The sequence below is a fragment of the Staurois parvus genome, unplaced genomic scaffold (genome assembly GCF_062004578.1).
Source record: "Staurois parvus isolate SC_StPar_1 unplaced genomic scaffold, SC_StPar_1.0 ptg001111l, whole genome shotgun sequence".
NCBI classification, from domain to species: Eukaryota; Metazoa; Chordata; class Amphibia; order Anura; family Ranidae; genus Staurois; species Staurois parvus.
Window position 1 is genome coordinate 578506 of NW_028318907.1, and position 18258 is coordinate 596763.

Consider the following 18258-nt stretch of genomic DNA (forward strand, 5'->3'; position numbering starts at 1 on the left):
TACCAGGGGCATCTCATGGGGCCCCCTACTGACCCCGGGCCCTCGGGCAGTGCCAGAGTTTTCCAAATGGTCAGTCCGCCCCTGGTTATTAGCCATATATTTCAGTGTGGCTAATAGAGGAGGTGAGCGGACACCTATTCCTTTACACCAAGAGTGATGCACGGCACATATATTGGCACCTACGACATTGAAAGCACAGAGTGGGCTGTTTTTGCATCTTAATGTATTTTACACAGTTTTGCACTGTTTGAAGCACTTTTACTTTGCACATTTGTTGTTTGCATATTTGAGTCGATTGCTGATTGTTTTTATATTATTTTATATTATTTTGATACACATTGTGGAGCGCAACACATATTATATTTATAGTTTACATTTTTTGCACAGTATATGAGTATGTGTATAGTGTTGCTGCACCAGTATTATAGCGATTATTGATTAGTTATATATGTACATTCTTATAGGATTTGTGCACAGAGGGAACACCACATTTTAGCTCACAAGTATTTCACACATTTTACACTCGGGAATACACTGCAGCGTTGCTCTGGGATCTCTTCTTCACTTACCTTGTCCTTCGCTCCCGCGATGTCCCCCCTGCAGTGTCCCCTGTAATGTCCTCCAGCGGATGCCGGCATCTGTCTTCCGGGTTTTGCTCCCTGCGACATCGGGACGTACGGGGGATGGAACGGCGGGAAATTTGAAAGTTGTAAAAGTGACATTCACTAAAATCACATAGTATAACATTACTGTATCAAACCATTTCACAAGACCTCCTTCTCTCTAGTTCCCTGGTCTCCTCCTCCCATGCCCGCCTCCAGGACTTCTCCAGGGTGTCACCCATCCTCTGGAACTCCCTGCCCCAACCCATTAGATTATCACCTACTCTCCTCTCCTTTAGGTGCACCCTGAAAACCCATCTCTTCAGGGAATGGGGAAAGAACAAAAAGAGGGCGCACAGGCCTAGTGCATTACCATAAAAAATGTTTAATAAGAAATAATAAAGTAGGTGTTGTACTCACAAACGACAATATAGTCAAGGCACATCATAAAAGAACAGCTGGATCAACACCGCGCTGAGTATCAGTCCGCAATAGGGAGTTTAGACATCCAAAAGGCTGACGCGTTTCAAGGACTTGCCTCTTCCTCAGAGCCCCACCCCCTGCTAACTTGCCAACCTCCTCCACTCTTCCTACCACCCCATCCCCCACAGCTATCGCCTCCTGTACCACTATCCCCTCCCTCCTAGATTGTAAGCTCGAAAGAGCAGGGCCCTCGATCCCCTCATGTTTTGCATTGTATTGGTATTGTTCTGTCACATGTTCTGTCCCCCTTTGTAATGTACAGCGCTGAGCGAACTATTGGCGCTTTATAAATACTGTATAATAATAATAATTTCACATACATTTTGTCCCGAGTGCTTTGTCCGGCGCCCTGCGTGCATTTTTACTGTTCTTTCTGCCTGGAAACTGAGAAACGTCCATGGCGTCCAAAAAGCGTCCCTTTAGGTCAAAAGCGGTTTTAGACCGGCTAGAGAACAGCGATAGTAAATCAGAACCACTTGCAGAATTGAGTGATAATGATTCGTGGGGGAAATTCCTCAGACACTGAAAACGATTCTGCGACTTTGCTCAGCGATGTACGAACTTGGCGCTCTATTTCATATTTCAGTGTTTTTGGTTTGATTATATTATTGAATTAAATTTATTATTATATTATTATTTTTATGATTATTAAATTATAATTTATGATTTCGTGTTTCAAATTTTAACATACCCGGGATGTTTACTAGACTCTTGTTCGGACAGATTTCAGTGAGTTATTCCTAAAAACTATATAAGCACCTGAAATAAATAAATAAAATTACAGGCCTACAATAAAAAAATACATATTTCCATGCAAAAAAATGTACTGTTTTGGGCACAGAAATATGGACATAATCAGACCGCTAGGGAGGTTAATATGTCTCATGAATTTATTTCACAGAAAGAAAAACAAATTTAAAAAAAAAGGTCAAATAAAATCACAGCAACTTGATACAAATAATGATCAAATACACAAATAGGGAATATACCTCAACTACAAGGAACACGAAACCGAAAGCAACTAAAATACCATGACTATGCACTCCCTATGGAGGGTGTGTTTGTATGTAACATAGTTAGGGGAGGTGTCCATCATTCCCTTTGTATAGCGTGTATTTCTTCCTTTCGAGAACATTCTCACAGAAGACTGAGAGTATACACACAGAATAAGATGGGGATTGGCGCACACACCACAGAGCCTGACTACAAGGCAGTAGAAGAGGGTAAGGGTCGCCTTTCCTTCTCACCCAGACCAATAGTACTGACAGCTCCTCTAAGACACATTGTCATTATACAACGCAGAGCTGAAGCTGTCTGTACTGGACTAACCATTGCTCTAGCACATGGACTACGCCTGCAAGCTTCTAACTACATTATCAGTACTGCTGTCTTTTCTTTTTTTTATTTAGCGTTCTTTGTATTTATGTTTTTGTTTACTTTTCTGTATTTTTGATTGTTATCTGCGTTCTATATTATATATGTTTTTATTTGAAATATAAAAAGGTGCAGCTCTAAAGTAATGAATGAATGAAATGAGAGGCGCTCTGATCAGCGCTACCAGTCTAAAGTGTGAGAGTTCATGAGTTATAAATATACCAATAATCAATATACTGATAACTGTGGTGATGGTATCCGTGGCACTGAGTGGTCAGCATTGGATGATATAAAATGAATAGTGACTGATAGTGAACATAAATCAAATGACACAATTGCGATAAACAATAGGTATAAAAAAGTCCAGAACATAAATCCGTGAACAGGTGACATCCGTTGCTGGTGAATCCATGAAAAGTATTCCTTTGTATGCACTCACCAGAAGCACATATAAAATGTACATGAACAGCTGGATTCTTCCCCAGGTAAGTCAGGCAGCACACTCATCAGTCATAGGACCATTCAATTACAATAAGATATTTTTTTTTACTGGATCATTAGTGCAGTTTTTTTTTTCATTTTTTTTCCTTTTGTGTGTATTTGATCATTACATGTGCTCTGTGGGATAACTCCCAACCTTCTGAGATGGAAAAGAGGGGCACAACTACTAGCAGACAGTATATAGGCAAAGGACACAGCCTTGATACGTGGAGAAATAATACATAAAAATGATCAGTTAAACTGACAAGTACTTTTCTTTTACCACTGTTGTTCCTTTATAGTGGCTTTTGAAATTTACAAATACAACAAGCTGGAAATTGGATATAAGGTTTGGCGCTGTAAAACGTTTTTGTTTTTTTAATAAATAGTGAGTATTTTTTTTGATGCAGGTATAAACATCAGGCCAAAATGAGTGACATCCATGTCGATGTGTCACTTAGTAGGTTAGCAATGTGAAAGGAGACTGAAGGGGTGAGGTGCGGGGTAGAAAGATAGATTTGTGTGTCATCAGCATAGAGATGGTATTTAAAGCCATGGAAGTTTATCAAGTGACCAAGGGAGGAGGTGTAGATGGAGAAGAGAAGGGGTTCAAGGACAGAACCTTGAGGGACCCCAACAGAAAGAGGGAGTGGAGATGAGCAGCCAGAGTTATAGGTAACGCTGAACCAGAAGAGAGCAGAGTCTCGGAGGCCAAGAGAGTGGAGTTTTTTGAGGAGGAGGGGATGGTCAACAGTATATAAAGCTGCAGAGAGGTCAAGTAGTAAGAGTACGAAGTAGTGACCATTGGTTGGGATGAGTACGGAGTAGTGACCATTGGTTGGGATGAGTACGGAGTAGTGACCATTGGTTGGGATGAGTACGGAGTAGTGACCATTGGTTGGGATGAGTACGGAGTAGTGACCATTGGTTGGGATGAGTACGGAGTAGTGACCATTGGTTGGGATGAGTACGGAGTAGTGACCATTGGTTGGGATGAGTACGGAGTAGTGACCATTGGTTGGGATGAGTACGGAGTAGTGACCATTGGTTGGGATGAGTACGGAGTAGTGGCCATTGGTTGGGATGAGTACGGAGTAGTGGCCATTGGTTGAGATGAGTATGGAGTAGGGGTAGAAGTGCCCGGCAGGCAGGAAGGGGGTAGAAGTGCCCGGCGGGCAGGAAGGGGGTAGAAGTGCCCGGCGGGCAGGAAGGGGGTAGAAGTGCCCGGCGGGCAGGAAGGGGGTAGAAGTGTCCTGTAGGCAGGAAGGGGGTAGAAGTGTCCTGTAGGCAGGAAGGGGGTAGAAGTGCCCGGTAGGTGAGGGGTTAAGGCGATAACGTTATCTTACCTTATTTTAAAGTGAATGGAGGATTCCTGGCCTATTGGCCTTATTACCGGTTTGTGATCTCAATAAAGCTGTTCATCTTATTTACACAGCTGTTGGTTCTCTTTTAAAACCTCTTTTTTGAGGGGGTCCTACTTATCTCCTAACTGTTCTTTAGATTTTGGGCATCCCCTGCAACAAAAACGTCATTTTTGGTGTGATATTCCCAAAAGAAAATCTTGTCTAAAGGCAAATGCAGCAGCTGAAAGATCATTTTAAAATCCCTGCCATACTGCTCCTTAACACAGACAAGTACACGGCAATTTCTTCATAATCTGTAAAAAAAATGTGCTTAAAAACCCCGCCATGTTCAGAGATCAGTCACTGTACAGTGCTTTCAGTTGTATCTCACATCAACCCTAAGGCACCCCTTCTGTTCTCATTTCCTCATACTAGGGCTTTTCACTGTAATAGGTGTTTCTGTTGAAATATCCTCTCTTTTTAAACACTTAAAAATAACCAGCTCAGGGATCATGAAAATGTTTTGTACACAATGGGGCGCACAATGCTTAAACTGGCGCAATTTCTTTTTTTTTTGTTTTTACTGTTTTTTGTGGTTTTTTTGCTGGTTTTTTGTTTTGTTTCTTTTTATTCAGCCTGGGTTCACACTGATGCGGTGCGTAACTTGCAGCACTTTCTGTACGAATTCCACACCACATCAGAATCGCACCCCGTTCATGCGAACTGATGCGAGTGTGTATGTTAACAACACCCCGAATTCGGTCCGAAAAACGCGGTGCGATGTGCAGAATCGGATCGCATAGGTGTGAATACCCGTGCAATCTGATTCTAGTGCGGACCAAAAAAGGGTCCTGCATCTTTTTGGTGCAGTGCGATTAGAGCCATACAAAATGTACCGCACACAAATCGCATGCGATTTGCACAGAAATGTGGTGCGGTTCCTGTGCGAATCACATGCAATATACCGCACAAGTGTGAACCCGGCCTCCAACCAAAAACAATGTCTCTTCTGCAATAAAAGCTTTACACCGTCCTGCTTGCAACCTTTGTGTGTGTGTCTACACTTAGCTATGCACAAATCAGTGTACAATCCTGGCTTCAGCCAGGTGCAGGGGTTAAGGCTCGGTTCACACCTATGCAGTTTGTGTTTGATTCGTTTCTGCAGTGATTTTTGCGGTGCGTTTTGCATTTTTGGTGTGTATTGCGTTTGTTTATTTTTTCCAACTTGCTGCTGCGCAGATTAAAAAGCATCAAAAACACGTACAAAATGTATCAAAAACGCACTACGTGCTTTTCTGCAGCCTCTCCATTGAAGTCTATAGAACCAAAAATGCAACATTTTGCGTTCAAAAAAGTCCGAGCCCTTTCCACAAAACGCACCGGGTGCAAACGCAGGGATGTGAATGTGTCCCATAGGAAATCATGTTAATTGGACTACTGTGCATTTCTGCAAAACGCAACGAAAAACGCATAGGTGCGAACTTAGACTTAAGTAGAATTGTCACCTCATCCCTTTAACTAGTTCCCAACCGTGCTTTAGCCTGGTTCTGGGACAACGTCCATGGGTATCATTCCAGAATGCACCCCCTCCACGCCCACAGCGTCACGCACCTGGCGCCGCCGGTGATCTCTGTGTCCTATGGACACAGCTGATCACATGATATGGTAAACGGCCAATCAAGGCGGCATTTTACCACGTGATTAGCTGTGTCCAATGACACAGCAGATCACCGGGTAAATACAGTTGCCAGTTATCAGCTGCACTTTCCTCACATTGTCACAGTGCGGGAAAAGTACTGCCAAGAACTGGCAATTGTCAATGAACGGATCGGCACTGATCATCAGTGCCCAGCAGTGCCACTCACCTGTGCCCATCAGTGCCACCCACCGGTGCCAATCAGTGCAGCCCACCTGTGCCCATCAGTGCCACCCACCTGTGCCCATCAGTGCAGCCCACCTGTGCCCATCAGTGCAGCCCACCTGTGCCCATCAGTGCAGCCCACCTGTGCCCATCAGTGCAGCCCACCTGTGCCCATCAGTGCAGCCCACCTGTGCCCATCAGTGCAGCCCACCTGTGCCCATCAGTGCAGCCCACCTGTGCCCATCAGTGCAGCCCACCTGTGCCCATCAGTGCAGCCCACCTGTGCCCATCAGTGCCGCCCACCTGTACCCATCAGTGCCGCCCACCTGTACCCATCAGTGCCGCCCACCTGTACCCATCAGTGCCGCCCACCTGTACCCATCAGTGCCGCCCACCTGTACCCATCAGTGCAGCCCACATGTGCCCTGCAGTGCCACTCATTAGTGCCACCCACCTGTGCTCAGCAGTGCCACCCATCAGTGCTGCCCATCAGTGTTGCTCAGAAGTGCCACATTTAGTGCTGCCCATCAGTGCCTCCCATCAGTGCTGCCTATCAGTGCCAGCTTATTAGTGCCGCATATCAATGCCCATCAGTGCTGCCTATCCGTGCCACCTCATCAGTGCCCATCAGTGCTACCTATCAGTGCTGCCTATCAATGCTGCCTATCAATGCATGCTCATCAACGCACATCAGTGAAGGAGAAAAATTACCTGTTTGCAAAATTTTATAATGGAAACAAAGAAAAAAATTTTTTCAAATTTTTTGCTCGTTTTTGTTTATAGCGCAACCCCCAGCGGCGATTAAATACCACCAAAAGAAATCTCTATTTCTCTGAAAAAAATATAAAAATCTCATATGAGTACAGTGTTGCATGACCGCGCAATTGTCATTCAAAATGTGATAGCACTGAAAGTTGAAAATTGGCCTGGGCAGGAAGGGGGTATATAGTATCTCACAGAAGAGAGTCCACCCCTCACATTTGTGTAAATATTTGATTCTCTCTTTTCATGTGACAACACTGAAGAAATGACACTTTGCTACAATGTGACGTAGTCAGTGTACAGCTTGTATAACGTGTAAATTTGCTGTCCCCTCAAAATAACTCAACACACCGCCATTAATGTCTAAACCGCTGGCAACAAAAGTGAGTCCACCCCTAAGTGACAAGGTCCAAATTGGGCCCAATTAGCCATTTTCCCTCCCCGGTGTCATGTGACTCGTTAGTGTTACAAGGTCTCAGGTGTGAATGGGGAGCAGGTGGGTTACATTTGGTGTTATCGCTCTCACTCTCTCATACTGGTCACTGGAAGTTCAACATGGCACCTCGGAGCACCTATCGCCATTTCTCCTGGGTTTCTTGAGCAATGAGCAACTTCTGCCTCTCAAATAACTGACCACTGACACCAATAATATCATTAGCTATCCGTAAAGGGAGGGATTTTCCTACTGACCTCAAATATATGGGGGATTTATCCTGCTGGCCTTCACACTCATACACCATGAGCTGTAGATCTAGTAATTATTAGCAGGGGTTACCAGGGACTGAAAAGTTATTTCAAGGGTTCTTCAGTGTTAAAGAGTTGGAGAAAGGGTACTCTAGATCAGCCTTTCTCAACCAGGGTGCCCAGGCAACCTGGGGTGCCTTGAGGTTTCTCCAGGGGTGCCTTGGCAAAATGTCTAAAAATTGCCCAAAACTTGTTAACAACCCAGCGGGTGGAACAAGCCTGCCTTCTAGTTTCACAAAGCCACAGGTTTTCATTGTGCACCATTACGACCTTCTAGTGGTCAGCATCCTGACAACCAATGACTTCATCAATTGATAAGGATGTCATCTGCCTGCACAGCATCCTAGCTTGACCCTCCCCTGCCCCTCTCCATCAGCACTGGGGTCACATTATCTCAGTAATGGAGAAAACCGAGGGAGAGGAGAAACATTGGAATACTACTCTGTAGCAGTGTGCAAACGTGTATTTGCTTTGGAATAATACATCACCTCCAATGTTGGGTGTCCTACATGTGTGGATGTCGCTGCATTATATAAAACTATTAGAATAGTTTTTCACATTTTAGACTGGCATATCCTTTTAAAATTGTGGACAGTCTAGGGGTACCCCATTTTAGAATGTGGTGCCTCAAGACGGTCAATAATTTATTTATCTATTTTATTACAAGTACTTATATAGTGCCGTCAATTTACAAAACGCTTTACATATACAGTGAGGAACAGAAGTATTTGAACACCTGCGGTTTTGCAAGTTCTCCCACTCAGAAATCATGGAGGGGTCTGAAATTCACATTGTAGGTGCATTGAGACAGAATAAAAAAAAAATTCAGGAAATCCCATTGTATGAGTTGTAAAGAATGTATTTGTCTCGCACTGCTGAACATAAGTATTTGAACACCTGAGAAACAGGAAGAATTCTGGCTCTCAAAGACCTGTTACTGTGCCTTTAAAAAGTCCACCTCTACTCCACTCATTAATCTAACAGTAGCACCTGTCTGAGCTCTTTAAAGACACCTGTCCACCCCACAGTCAGTCAGACGCCAACTACTACCATGGGCAAGACCAAAGAGCTATCAGACACCAGAGACAAAATTGTGGACCTCCACAAGGCTGGAAAGGGCTACGGGGCAATTGCCAAGCAGCTTGGTGAAAATAGATCAACTGTTGGAGCAATTGTTAGAAAATGGAAGAGGCTAAAGACGACTGTCAGTCTCCCTCGGACTGGGGCTCCATGCAAGATGTCACCTCGTGGGGTATCACTGATGATAAGAAAGGTGAGGAATCAGCCCAGAACTACAAGGGAGGAGCTGGTCAATGACATGAAGAGAGCTGGGACCACAGTTTCAAAGGTCACTGTCGATAGAACACTACGTCGTCATGGTTTCTAATCATGCATTGCACGGAAGGTTCCCCTGCTCAAGTCATCACATGTCCAGGCCCATCTGAAGTTTGCCAATGACCATCTGGATGATCCAGAGGAGGCATGGGAGAAAGTCATGTGGTCAGATGAGACCAAAGTAGAACTTTATGGTCTAAACTTCACTCGTCGTGTTTGGAGGAAAACACGGGTGGTAACATCATGCTTTGGGGGTGCTTTTCTGCGAAGGGGACAGGATGACTGCACTGTATTAAGGAGAGAATGAATGGGGCCATTTATTGTGAGATTTTGAGCAACAACCTCCTTCCCTCAGTCAGAGCATTGAAGATGGGTCATGCATGGGTCTTCCAACATGACAACGACTCGAAGCACACAGCCAGGAGAACCAAGGAGTGGCTCCGTAAGAAGCATATCAAGGTTCTGGAGTGGCCTAGCCAGTCTCCAGACCTAAATCCAATAGAACATCTTTGGAGGGAGCTGAAATTCCATGATGCTCAGTAACAGCCCTGAAACCTGACAGATCTAGAGGAGATCAGTGTGGAGGAGGGGGCCAAAATCCCTGTTGCAGTGCAAACCTGGTCAGGAACTACAGGAAACGTCTGACCTCTGTAATTGCAAACAAAGGCTTCTGTACCAAATCTTAACACGGATCTTCTCAGGGGTTCAAATACTTCTGTTCAGCAGTGCAAGACAAATACATTCCTGTGACTTTCAGACCCCTCCCTGATTTCTAAGTGGGAGAACTTGCAAAATCGCAGGGTGTTCAAATACTTCTGTTCCTCACTGTATATTGTACATTCATATCAGTCCCTAACCCTCAAGAGGCATACAATCTAAGGTCCCTAACTCACATTCCTACATACTGTGGTGTATTTTGGTTTTGTGCTGCCCTAGGCAAGACTAAAATCGGGCACCCCCCCATCTAAATTTGTCCCACCCTTTCATCTGCAGACCCCACCCCTTCCTCTTTAGGCTCTACCTCTTCCTATTAGAGCTCCACCCACTGGCACCGATGGGGCGCTATTCCTCCCACTGACACTAATGATGGGGCACTATTCATCCCACTGACACCAATGATGTGGCACTATTCCTCACACTGACACCAATGATGGGGCACTATTCCTCCCACTGACACCAATAATGGTGCCCCATTATTAGTGTCAGTGTGTGAGGAGACCTGTTGCTATAGCAGTAAAAGGCTTACCTGGAACCAGCAGGATAGGTACACCAGCGGATCCCCCTGGGAATGACGCAGGCTCACCTGAGGTGCGGGGTCTAAGTATTAACCGGTATTCACCAGAGCTCCTAATGGTGGAGATGGATTGGGCTGCGTGTTAATACCAGGTCGCAGATCTCAGGATCACCCCACCAGGGAATGAGCCGACTGGTAACCGATAGCGGATCAACAGGTTAGGGATCAGATGAAAGCAGAGTCAGTCACAAGCCAAGGGTCGGTCACAAATGGTAGCAGATCAATCGTAGTACGTTAGGATGAGACGAAATCATGGTCAGGAACAAGCCAAAGGTCAGTAGCGGAGGTGTAGACAGCAGCAGGAACAGTAGCGGGCTATTGGCTGGAAAGGCACAATAATCTGGCAAGGAGGAAGTGCATGGACATGGCTTTTATAAGGAAGTTCATGGGAGGAGCAAGGAGTTCAAGGTTCAAGAGTTTTCAAGGCACAAGGCAGGATTATCCAAGAATTGTCAAGGGAGCTGTCCAGCATTCCAGATAGCTCAGTGAGAAGAGACATTGCCTCTCACTGCAGAAGGACCAGGTTCGATCCCAGGCTCTGACAGTACTCCCCTCCTCACAGGACGTCCCCTGGACGTCTTAGGACCAGGCTTGTGAGGAAACCTCTGGTGAAATTCTCTTGTCAATCTAGGAGCATGGACATTTTCCTCAGGCTCCCAAGAATTTTCCTCTTGCCCATATCCTTCCCATTGGACAAGATACTGCAATTTTCCTCTAAACATCCTAGAGTCAAGAATATTCTCTACCACATATTCTTCTTCACCCTGTACCTCAACAGGAGGAGGAGGAGGAAGAATTCTTCCAGAGAAAGGATTTTCATGAAATGATTTGAAAAGTGATACATGAAACACAGGATGAATCCTCATACTGTCAGGAAGTTTTAAGCGAAAGGCGACTGGGTTAATCTGAGCAGAAATCTGGAAAGGTCCCTCAAACTTTTGGCCCAACTTTGCAGATGGAACATGAACCTTCAGATTTTTAGTAGATAGCCAAACCTTGTCACCCACATGAAAGGTAGGAAGTGATCTGCGATGACCGTCGGCAGCCCTTTTATAACATTCCTGAGCCTCCCCCAAGGTCTCGATCAACTTCGCTTGAGTTTCCTGCAAGGTAGTTAATCTGTTGGCAACAGCAGGAATTTTAATTGTGATAGGGAGCTCTGGAATAAAAACTGGATGATACCCCATATTGAGGAAAAAAGGGCTTTGGGAGGTGGAGCTATGTTTAGCATTGTTATAGGCAAACTCTGCCGTAGGTAAATAGTCCACCCAGTCATCCTGAAGATAGCTGACAAAACACCGAAGGTACTGTTCCAAAGTTTGATTGGTCCTCTCTGTCTGATCATTAGACTGTGGATGAAAAGCAGAGGATAGGTTAACAGTTACCCCTAAGGCTGAACAAAAGCTTTTCCAAAATTTCGATGTAAACGGTACACCTCTATCAGATACCACATCATCAGGAATTCCATGTAATTTAAAAACATCTCGAATAATCAACTCTGCAGTTTGTTCGGCAGAAGGTACCCCCTTGACAGGTATAAAATGAGCAATTTTGGTAAGGCGGTCGACGACTACCAAGATAGTAGTCATTTCCTTTGAGGGAGGCAATTCGACCACAAAGTCCATAGAAATTGACCCCCAAGGTCTCGATGGAACAGGAAGTGGCTGGAGTAACCCCAAAGGAGAAGCTCGGGGTGTCTTATGACGTGCGCACGTCAGACAAGAGGCCACGTAGCGCTTGATATCCTTCTTGTAACTGGGCCACCAGAAGGAACGTGACAGAAGGTCATCAGTCTTTGAAATCCCAAAGTGTCCTGCCAGTTTGGAGTCATGAACTAATTTGAGGACTTCCACCCGAGCAGACTCAGGTACATAGAGACGATGTGCTAGAGTCCAAAAGCCATTCTTGTACTCAAGGTTTATGTCCCTAGGAGGAAACCCTAAGAAGTGGATCATTCTCATACCCCTCTTTAAGAAGATTCAAGAATGCCTTAGGACTTGTGGCCCCTAGAAAGTTCTTTTGAGGCAGGATTGTGCATTCAGAAGTGTTCTCCTGGAGAGGCCCAGACGACATTCGTGATAAGGCATCAGCCTTTCCATTTCTTGACCCAGGTCGATATGAGATAATAAAATTGAACCTAGAAAAGAACAGTGACCAACGTGCTTGTCTAGAAGACAATCTCTTGGCAGAACGGATGAATTCTAGATTTTTATGATCCGTGAAGACAGTCACGGGATGCTTAGCCCCTTCCAACAGATGCCTCCATTTGGAAAAGGCTTCCTTAATTGCCAGCAACTCCTTATTCCCAATGTCATAATTCCTTTCAGCAGATGACATCAAACGAGAAAAATAAGCACAGGGATGAAGCTGCATTTTTTCCCCTCGTCGCTGAGAAATGATAGCTCCCACGGCGGAGTCTGAGGCATCCACTTCCACAATAAAAGGTAGCTCAGGATCAGGATGTACCAATACTGGTGCAGATGTGAAGAGAGTCTTTAGCTTACTAAAAGCAGCTTGTGCCTCAGATGACCATGCAAAGGGCACTCCTTTCTTTGTCAGCTGTGTAATTGGTGCTATTACTTTAGAGAAGTTTCTTATGAATTTCCTATAAAAATTAGCAAATCCAATAAATCGTTGTATTTCCTTAACGTTTCCAGGGGCAGTCCAATCCACCACTGCCTTGATCTTTTCGGGATCCATGCTCACTCCTTCTGAAGAAACGATATATCCCAAGAACTGGATCTGGGCTCGTTCAAACTCACACTTCTCCAGTTTGATGTAAAGTCGGTTCATTCTTAACCTTTTGAATACAGTGCAGACATGCTTGCGATGCTCCACCAGGTTGTCCGAAAAGATGAGGATATCGTCCAGATAAGCAATAACAAACTGGTCCAACAAATCTCGAAACACATCATTTATGAAGTGCTGAAAAGTTGCGGGAGCATTACATAGGCCAAAAGGCATAACTAGGGACTCAAAGTGTCCATATCTGGTTCTAAAGGCAGTCTTCCATTCGTCGCCTTGATGCATGCGTACCAGGTTATATGCCCCCCGTAAGTCAAGTTTTGTGAAGACTTTGGCAGAGCGGAGTCTTTCCAACATCTCTGCGATTAAAGGGAGTGGGTAACGGTTTTTAACAGTGATTTTATTCAAGCCCCTAAAATCAATGCATGGACGCAAGGTGGAGTCCTTTTTCTCAACAAAGAACAGGGCTGCTCCTGCAGGAGATGTTGAGGGTCTGATAAAGCCCTTCTCCAAATTCTCATCAAGCCACTCCCTCAGCACCTTTAACTCAGGTTCTGATAAATTGAAAATGCGGCTGAATGGTATTTCTGCGCCTGGAAGCAGTTCAATGGGACAATCGTATGGACGATGAGGAGGTAGTTGATCCGCATTTTTCTTATCACAGACATCTCGAAACTCATGGTATTGTGGAGGCAGATTGTCATATGACTGTGTGGTCACCATATCAGCCTGTGATTTCCTGATTGGTAGACAACTTGTAGCACATGGTTTCCTACAATGTTCCTCACAATGGAGAGATGTAAAATTTATGGACCGTGCTCCCCAGTTGATGAAGGGATTATGGGTAGAAAACCAAGGGATGCCCAGGATGACAGGAAATTTAGGTGATGTAATCAGCTGAAAGCTGATGGTCTCAAAATGGTCAGCCTGAAATTGGAGTACTAGAGGAACTGTTTCATGAGTAACTGGTCCTGATGATAAAGGTGAACCATCAACTGTCTCCATATCAATAGGGGCAGATTTGTTTCTCCTGAGAATATTATTATTGTGGGCAAACTCTATGTCCATAAAGTTTCCCCCAGCTCCAGAGTCCAGCATAGCAGAACAAGGAATTTCATGGCCCTCAGTGAAAAGTTTGATAGGGACAACAAAATGAGACTGTTTAGGACCAACTTTATTTTCTTCATTGATCAATGGGGAGATAGACTGGGTAATTGAATTTATGTGTTCAGGCAGGATAACATCAGTCGCAGCAATTGTTCTTTTGACTTTATTAGGACAATTGACTGCGTAATGCCCAGAGTCCCCACAATATAAACATAAATTCTCCAAACGTCTTCTCTCCTTCTCTTGAGTAGAAATGGATCTTTTAATAGTATCTACTTGCATAGGTTCAGGTGTGTTAGAATCTGAATAAATGTTTAAATCCTTCTGACTGAACTGATTAGCAGAAAAACGCATGCCACCATTACTTCCCAATCGCTCCTTTCTTCTTTCTGTCAGTCTCTGGTCAATCCGAATGCATAATTGGATGAACTCCTCAAGATCGTTAGGAGTCTCTTCTCTGGCGAGCTCATCCTTCACCTGTTCAGAGAGCCCCTGCCGGAACTGACTCTTTTGCGCTGCTGGGTTCCAGGTGGTATCAGAGATCCTGCGTCGAAATTCAGTTGTATACTCTGCAACAGGTCGTCTACCCTGCCTCAAACTATGCAGCTTTGCTTCAAACTATGCAGCTTTGGGATCATCAAAGACCTGGTTCATTGCAGTCACAAAAGTCGCAAAACTGTTTAACATTGCATTGTTTTGCTCTATATAGGGAGAGGCCCAAGCTAGGGCTTCCTCAGTCAGGAGGTTTATAACAAACAATACCTTCTGCCTCTCAGTATTAAATGCAGCAGGTTGCATCTGGAAATAAATGCGGCATTGGTTAAGGAAACCCCTGTAGTGGCGGCGGTCTCCATTGAACTTGAGTGGCAGAGGCATGCGTGTATTAGCAACATCGCGGGAGCACATGTCCAGCAATCGTGTCTGCAGATCTCTTCCTGTTGCCCCTCTACTACACTTTGCAGTTCAGCAAATTTCTTTTGGTAGGTAACACCAAACTCTTGTAGCTCTGAAATTTGCTGCCTGACAGGAGCCATGGCATTTGCTATAGCGGCCTCCATGTGTGGGCCAGATTATTCTGTCACGGTGTAAGGTCAGGTTCAGAGACCTGTTGCTATAGCAGTAAAAGGCTTACCTGGAACCAGCAGGATAGGTACACCAGCGGATCCCCCTAGGAATGACGCAGGCTCACCTGAGGTGCGGGGTCTAAGTATTAACCGGTATTCACCAGAGCTCCTAATGGTGGAGATGGATTGAGCTGCGTGTTAATACCAGGTCGCAGATCTCAGGATCACCCCACCAGGGAATGAGCAGACTGGTAACCGATAGCGGATCAACAGGTTAGGGATCAGATGAAAGCAGATTCAGTCACAAGCCAAGGGTCGGTCACAAATGGTAGCAGATCAATCGTAGTACGTTAGGATGAGACGAAATCGTGGTCAGGAACAAGCCAAAGGTCAGTAGCGGAGGTGTAGACAGCAGCAGGAACAGTAGCGGGATATTGGCTGGAAAGACACAATAATCTGGCAAGGAGGAAGTGCATGGACATGGCTTTTATAAGGAAGTTCATGGGAGGAGCAAGGAGTTCAAGGTTCAAGAGTTTTCAAGGCACAAGGCAGGATTATCCAAGAATTGTCAAGGGAGCTGTCCAGCATTCCAGATAGCTCAGTGAGAAGAGAAAAAGGAGAGAAGCGCCTCTAAGTGCAATAAGTCTTTTAATTCAAGTCTAAATGTAGAAACACTCACATGTGTGAAGTAATCATAAGCATAAAAACCGTGGTTAACAATAGTTAACGGTGGGGTGGTAACCCGGGTAAAGAGCCGTCATCTCTCTGCGATGTGGGGAGGTCAGCTCTCGACTGGAACAGCGTGGTGGCTGGAGGGGGAACAGCGGTGAGGCCAGCCTTCATGCACGTCCTCCCTCAAAGCCGGATGGAACGCACGCTGGAACGTAGCGGCGGCATGGCCGTGATGACGTCAGATCCCAGGGTGCAGGGTGTTTTACAGCTTTGGTTGGTGTTTGAACCAGCCCAAGAGTCATGTAAAGCACAATATCTTGTGATCGCGATTGCATATTTCTCTGCGATAACGAAGAAAAAGCAATTGGTAAATAATTAGTATTTGACGTTATGGCTCATCGCATCACTTAATATTGCACATTTCCGACTGGTCATTGGAAACTTCCGTACAACAGCTCAGCCTGCACCTCAGAAAGGGAAGACCGCATCAACAGGTTGGAATGGAAGGCTTTTATGTGGAATAATTCATCTATGGTGCTTAGTGCCTTATTGCACAGTAGGCTACTCATGGTAGTTCTGCTCATTGTGCAACATTACGACCTTCTAGCCGTCGGCATCTTGACAACCAATGACATCATCAGTTGATACGGAGGATGTCAGCTGCCTGCACAGCATCCTAGCTTGACCTTCCCCTGCCCCTCTCCATCAGCACTGGGGTCACATTAGCTCAGTGATGGAGAAAAACCGAGGGAGAGGAGAAACATTGAACCAGTGTGCAAACGCGTATTTGCTTTAAAATAATACATCACCTCTAATGTTGGGTGTCCTACATGTGTGGATGTTGCTGCATTACATAAAACTATTAGAATAGTTTTTCACATTTTAGACTGGAGTGCGCTTTTAATATTATGGACAGTCTAGAGTTACCCCATTTTAGAATGGGGTGACTCAAGACGGTCCATAATTTATTTATTTTATTACAGGTACTTATATAGTGCCGTCAATTTACACAACGCTTTACATATATATTGTACATTCACATCAGTCTTTAACACTCAAGAGGCATACAATCTAAGGTCCCTAACTCACATTCCTACATATACACACTAGGGCCAATTTAGACAGGAGCCAATTCACCTACCAGCATTTAAAGGGTGCCTCGGGACTGTCCATAATTTTAAAGAGTGCCTTGACTGAAAAAAGCCTGAGAAACACTGCTCTAGATCCGCTATATGGCCAAATGACTGTGGACCCATGAACATCATGAGTTTGTTGGAAATCCCATTCCAAAGCAATGGCCATTAATTTGGAGTTGGCCCTTCTTTGTGCCTCTAACATCCTCTACTCTTCTGGTACAACATTCAATAAGATATTAGGGTCCACCTTTGGGAATTTACACCCATTCCAATTCATCCCAAAGTTGTTCAGTAGGGTTGAGGTCAGGGCTCTCAGAAGGACACTTGAGTTCCTCCGCATCAAACGGGTCAAACTATGTCTTTATGGAGCTGGCTTTGTACACAGGGGGACAGTCATACTGGAATGGAAAAGAACTTTCCCCAAAGTGTTACCACAAGGTTGGAAGTGCTCAATTGTCTAAAATGTCTTTGTATGTGTCAGCATTGACCACTTCACCAAAAGCACCAGAACCCATTTGGAGTTTACAAACATTTGGCCATACAGTGTAGCTGTGCACTTTATTTGTTGCTGCGCCTACATTGTACATTGATATATTGCTGTCCTAAGAATAGATGTATGAAACGTAATGGGTTTTTTTTTTCTCTTTACAGGATGTTTAAAACCGCTCATAAACGAAGACCCTGAGAAGTCTGCAGATAATCATAACCAAGGTATGAAATATCATGCATATGTACAAGGACTGTGTACTGTATTTAGCTGTATTGTTGTTCCTTTGCTGGATGTTTTACAGCTTTGGTTGGTGTTTGAACCAGCCCAAGAGTCATGTAAAGCACAATATCTTGTGATCATGATCGCATAGAAAAGCAGTTGGCAGATAATTAGTATTTGACGTTATGGCTCATCGCATCACTTAATATTGCACATTTCCGACTGGTCATTGGAAACTTCTGTACAACAGCTCAGCCTGCACCTCAGAAAAGGAAGACCGCATCAACAGGTTGGAATGGAAGGCTTTTATGTGGAATAATTCATCTATGGTGCTTAGTGCCTAATTGCACAGTAGGCTACTCATGGTAGTTCTGCTCCAATAGGCGCTGCTCAGGGAGACATGAGCATTGTGGATCGGAGTGGACATAAGGAGAAGAGAGCAAAAAGATGGCAGCCAGAATCACTTTCTTGGTTAAAATAACACATCCATTCCCAGGATAACCAGCACCATGAAGAACGGGAATAAGAACCAGATGTCACATAATAC

The 18258-nt window shown here is 44.7% G+C and overlaps 1 protein-coding gene across 2 annotated transcripts in view; it reads left to right on the forward strand.

The window, feature by feature from the left end:
- The first annotated feature begins 2176 nt into the window (after nt 1-2176).
- The window catches only part of LOC149440128 (C-type lectin domain family 2 member B-like), a 55634-nt gene continuing 39552 nt past the window's right edge, over nt 2177-18258 (forward strand). Inside the window, exons 1-2 of one of the 2 annotated variants that reach the window (XM_089658900.1) lie at nt 2177-2308; nt 17654-17713. In XM_089658900.1, the coding sequence (XP_089515026.1) occupies nt 2257-2308; nt 17654-17713 (112 nt within the window). In that variant the 5' untranslated portion in view covers nt 2177-2256. The remainder of the gene's footprint in view (nt 2309-17653; nt 17714-18258) is intronic. The other variant, XM_089658901.1, reaches the window with a different exon arrangement.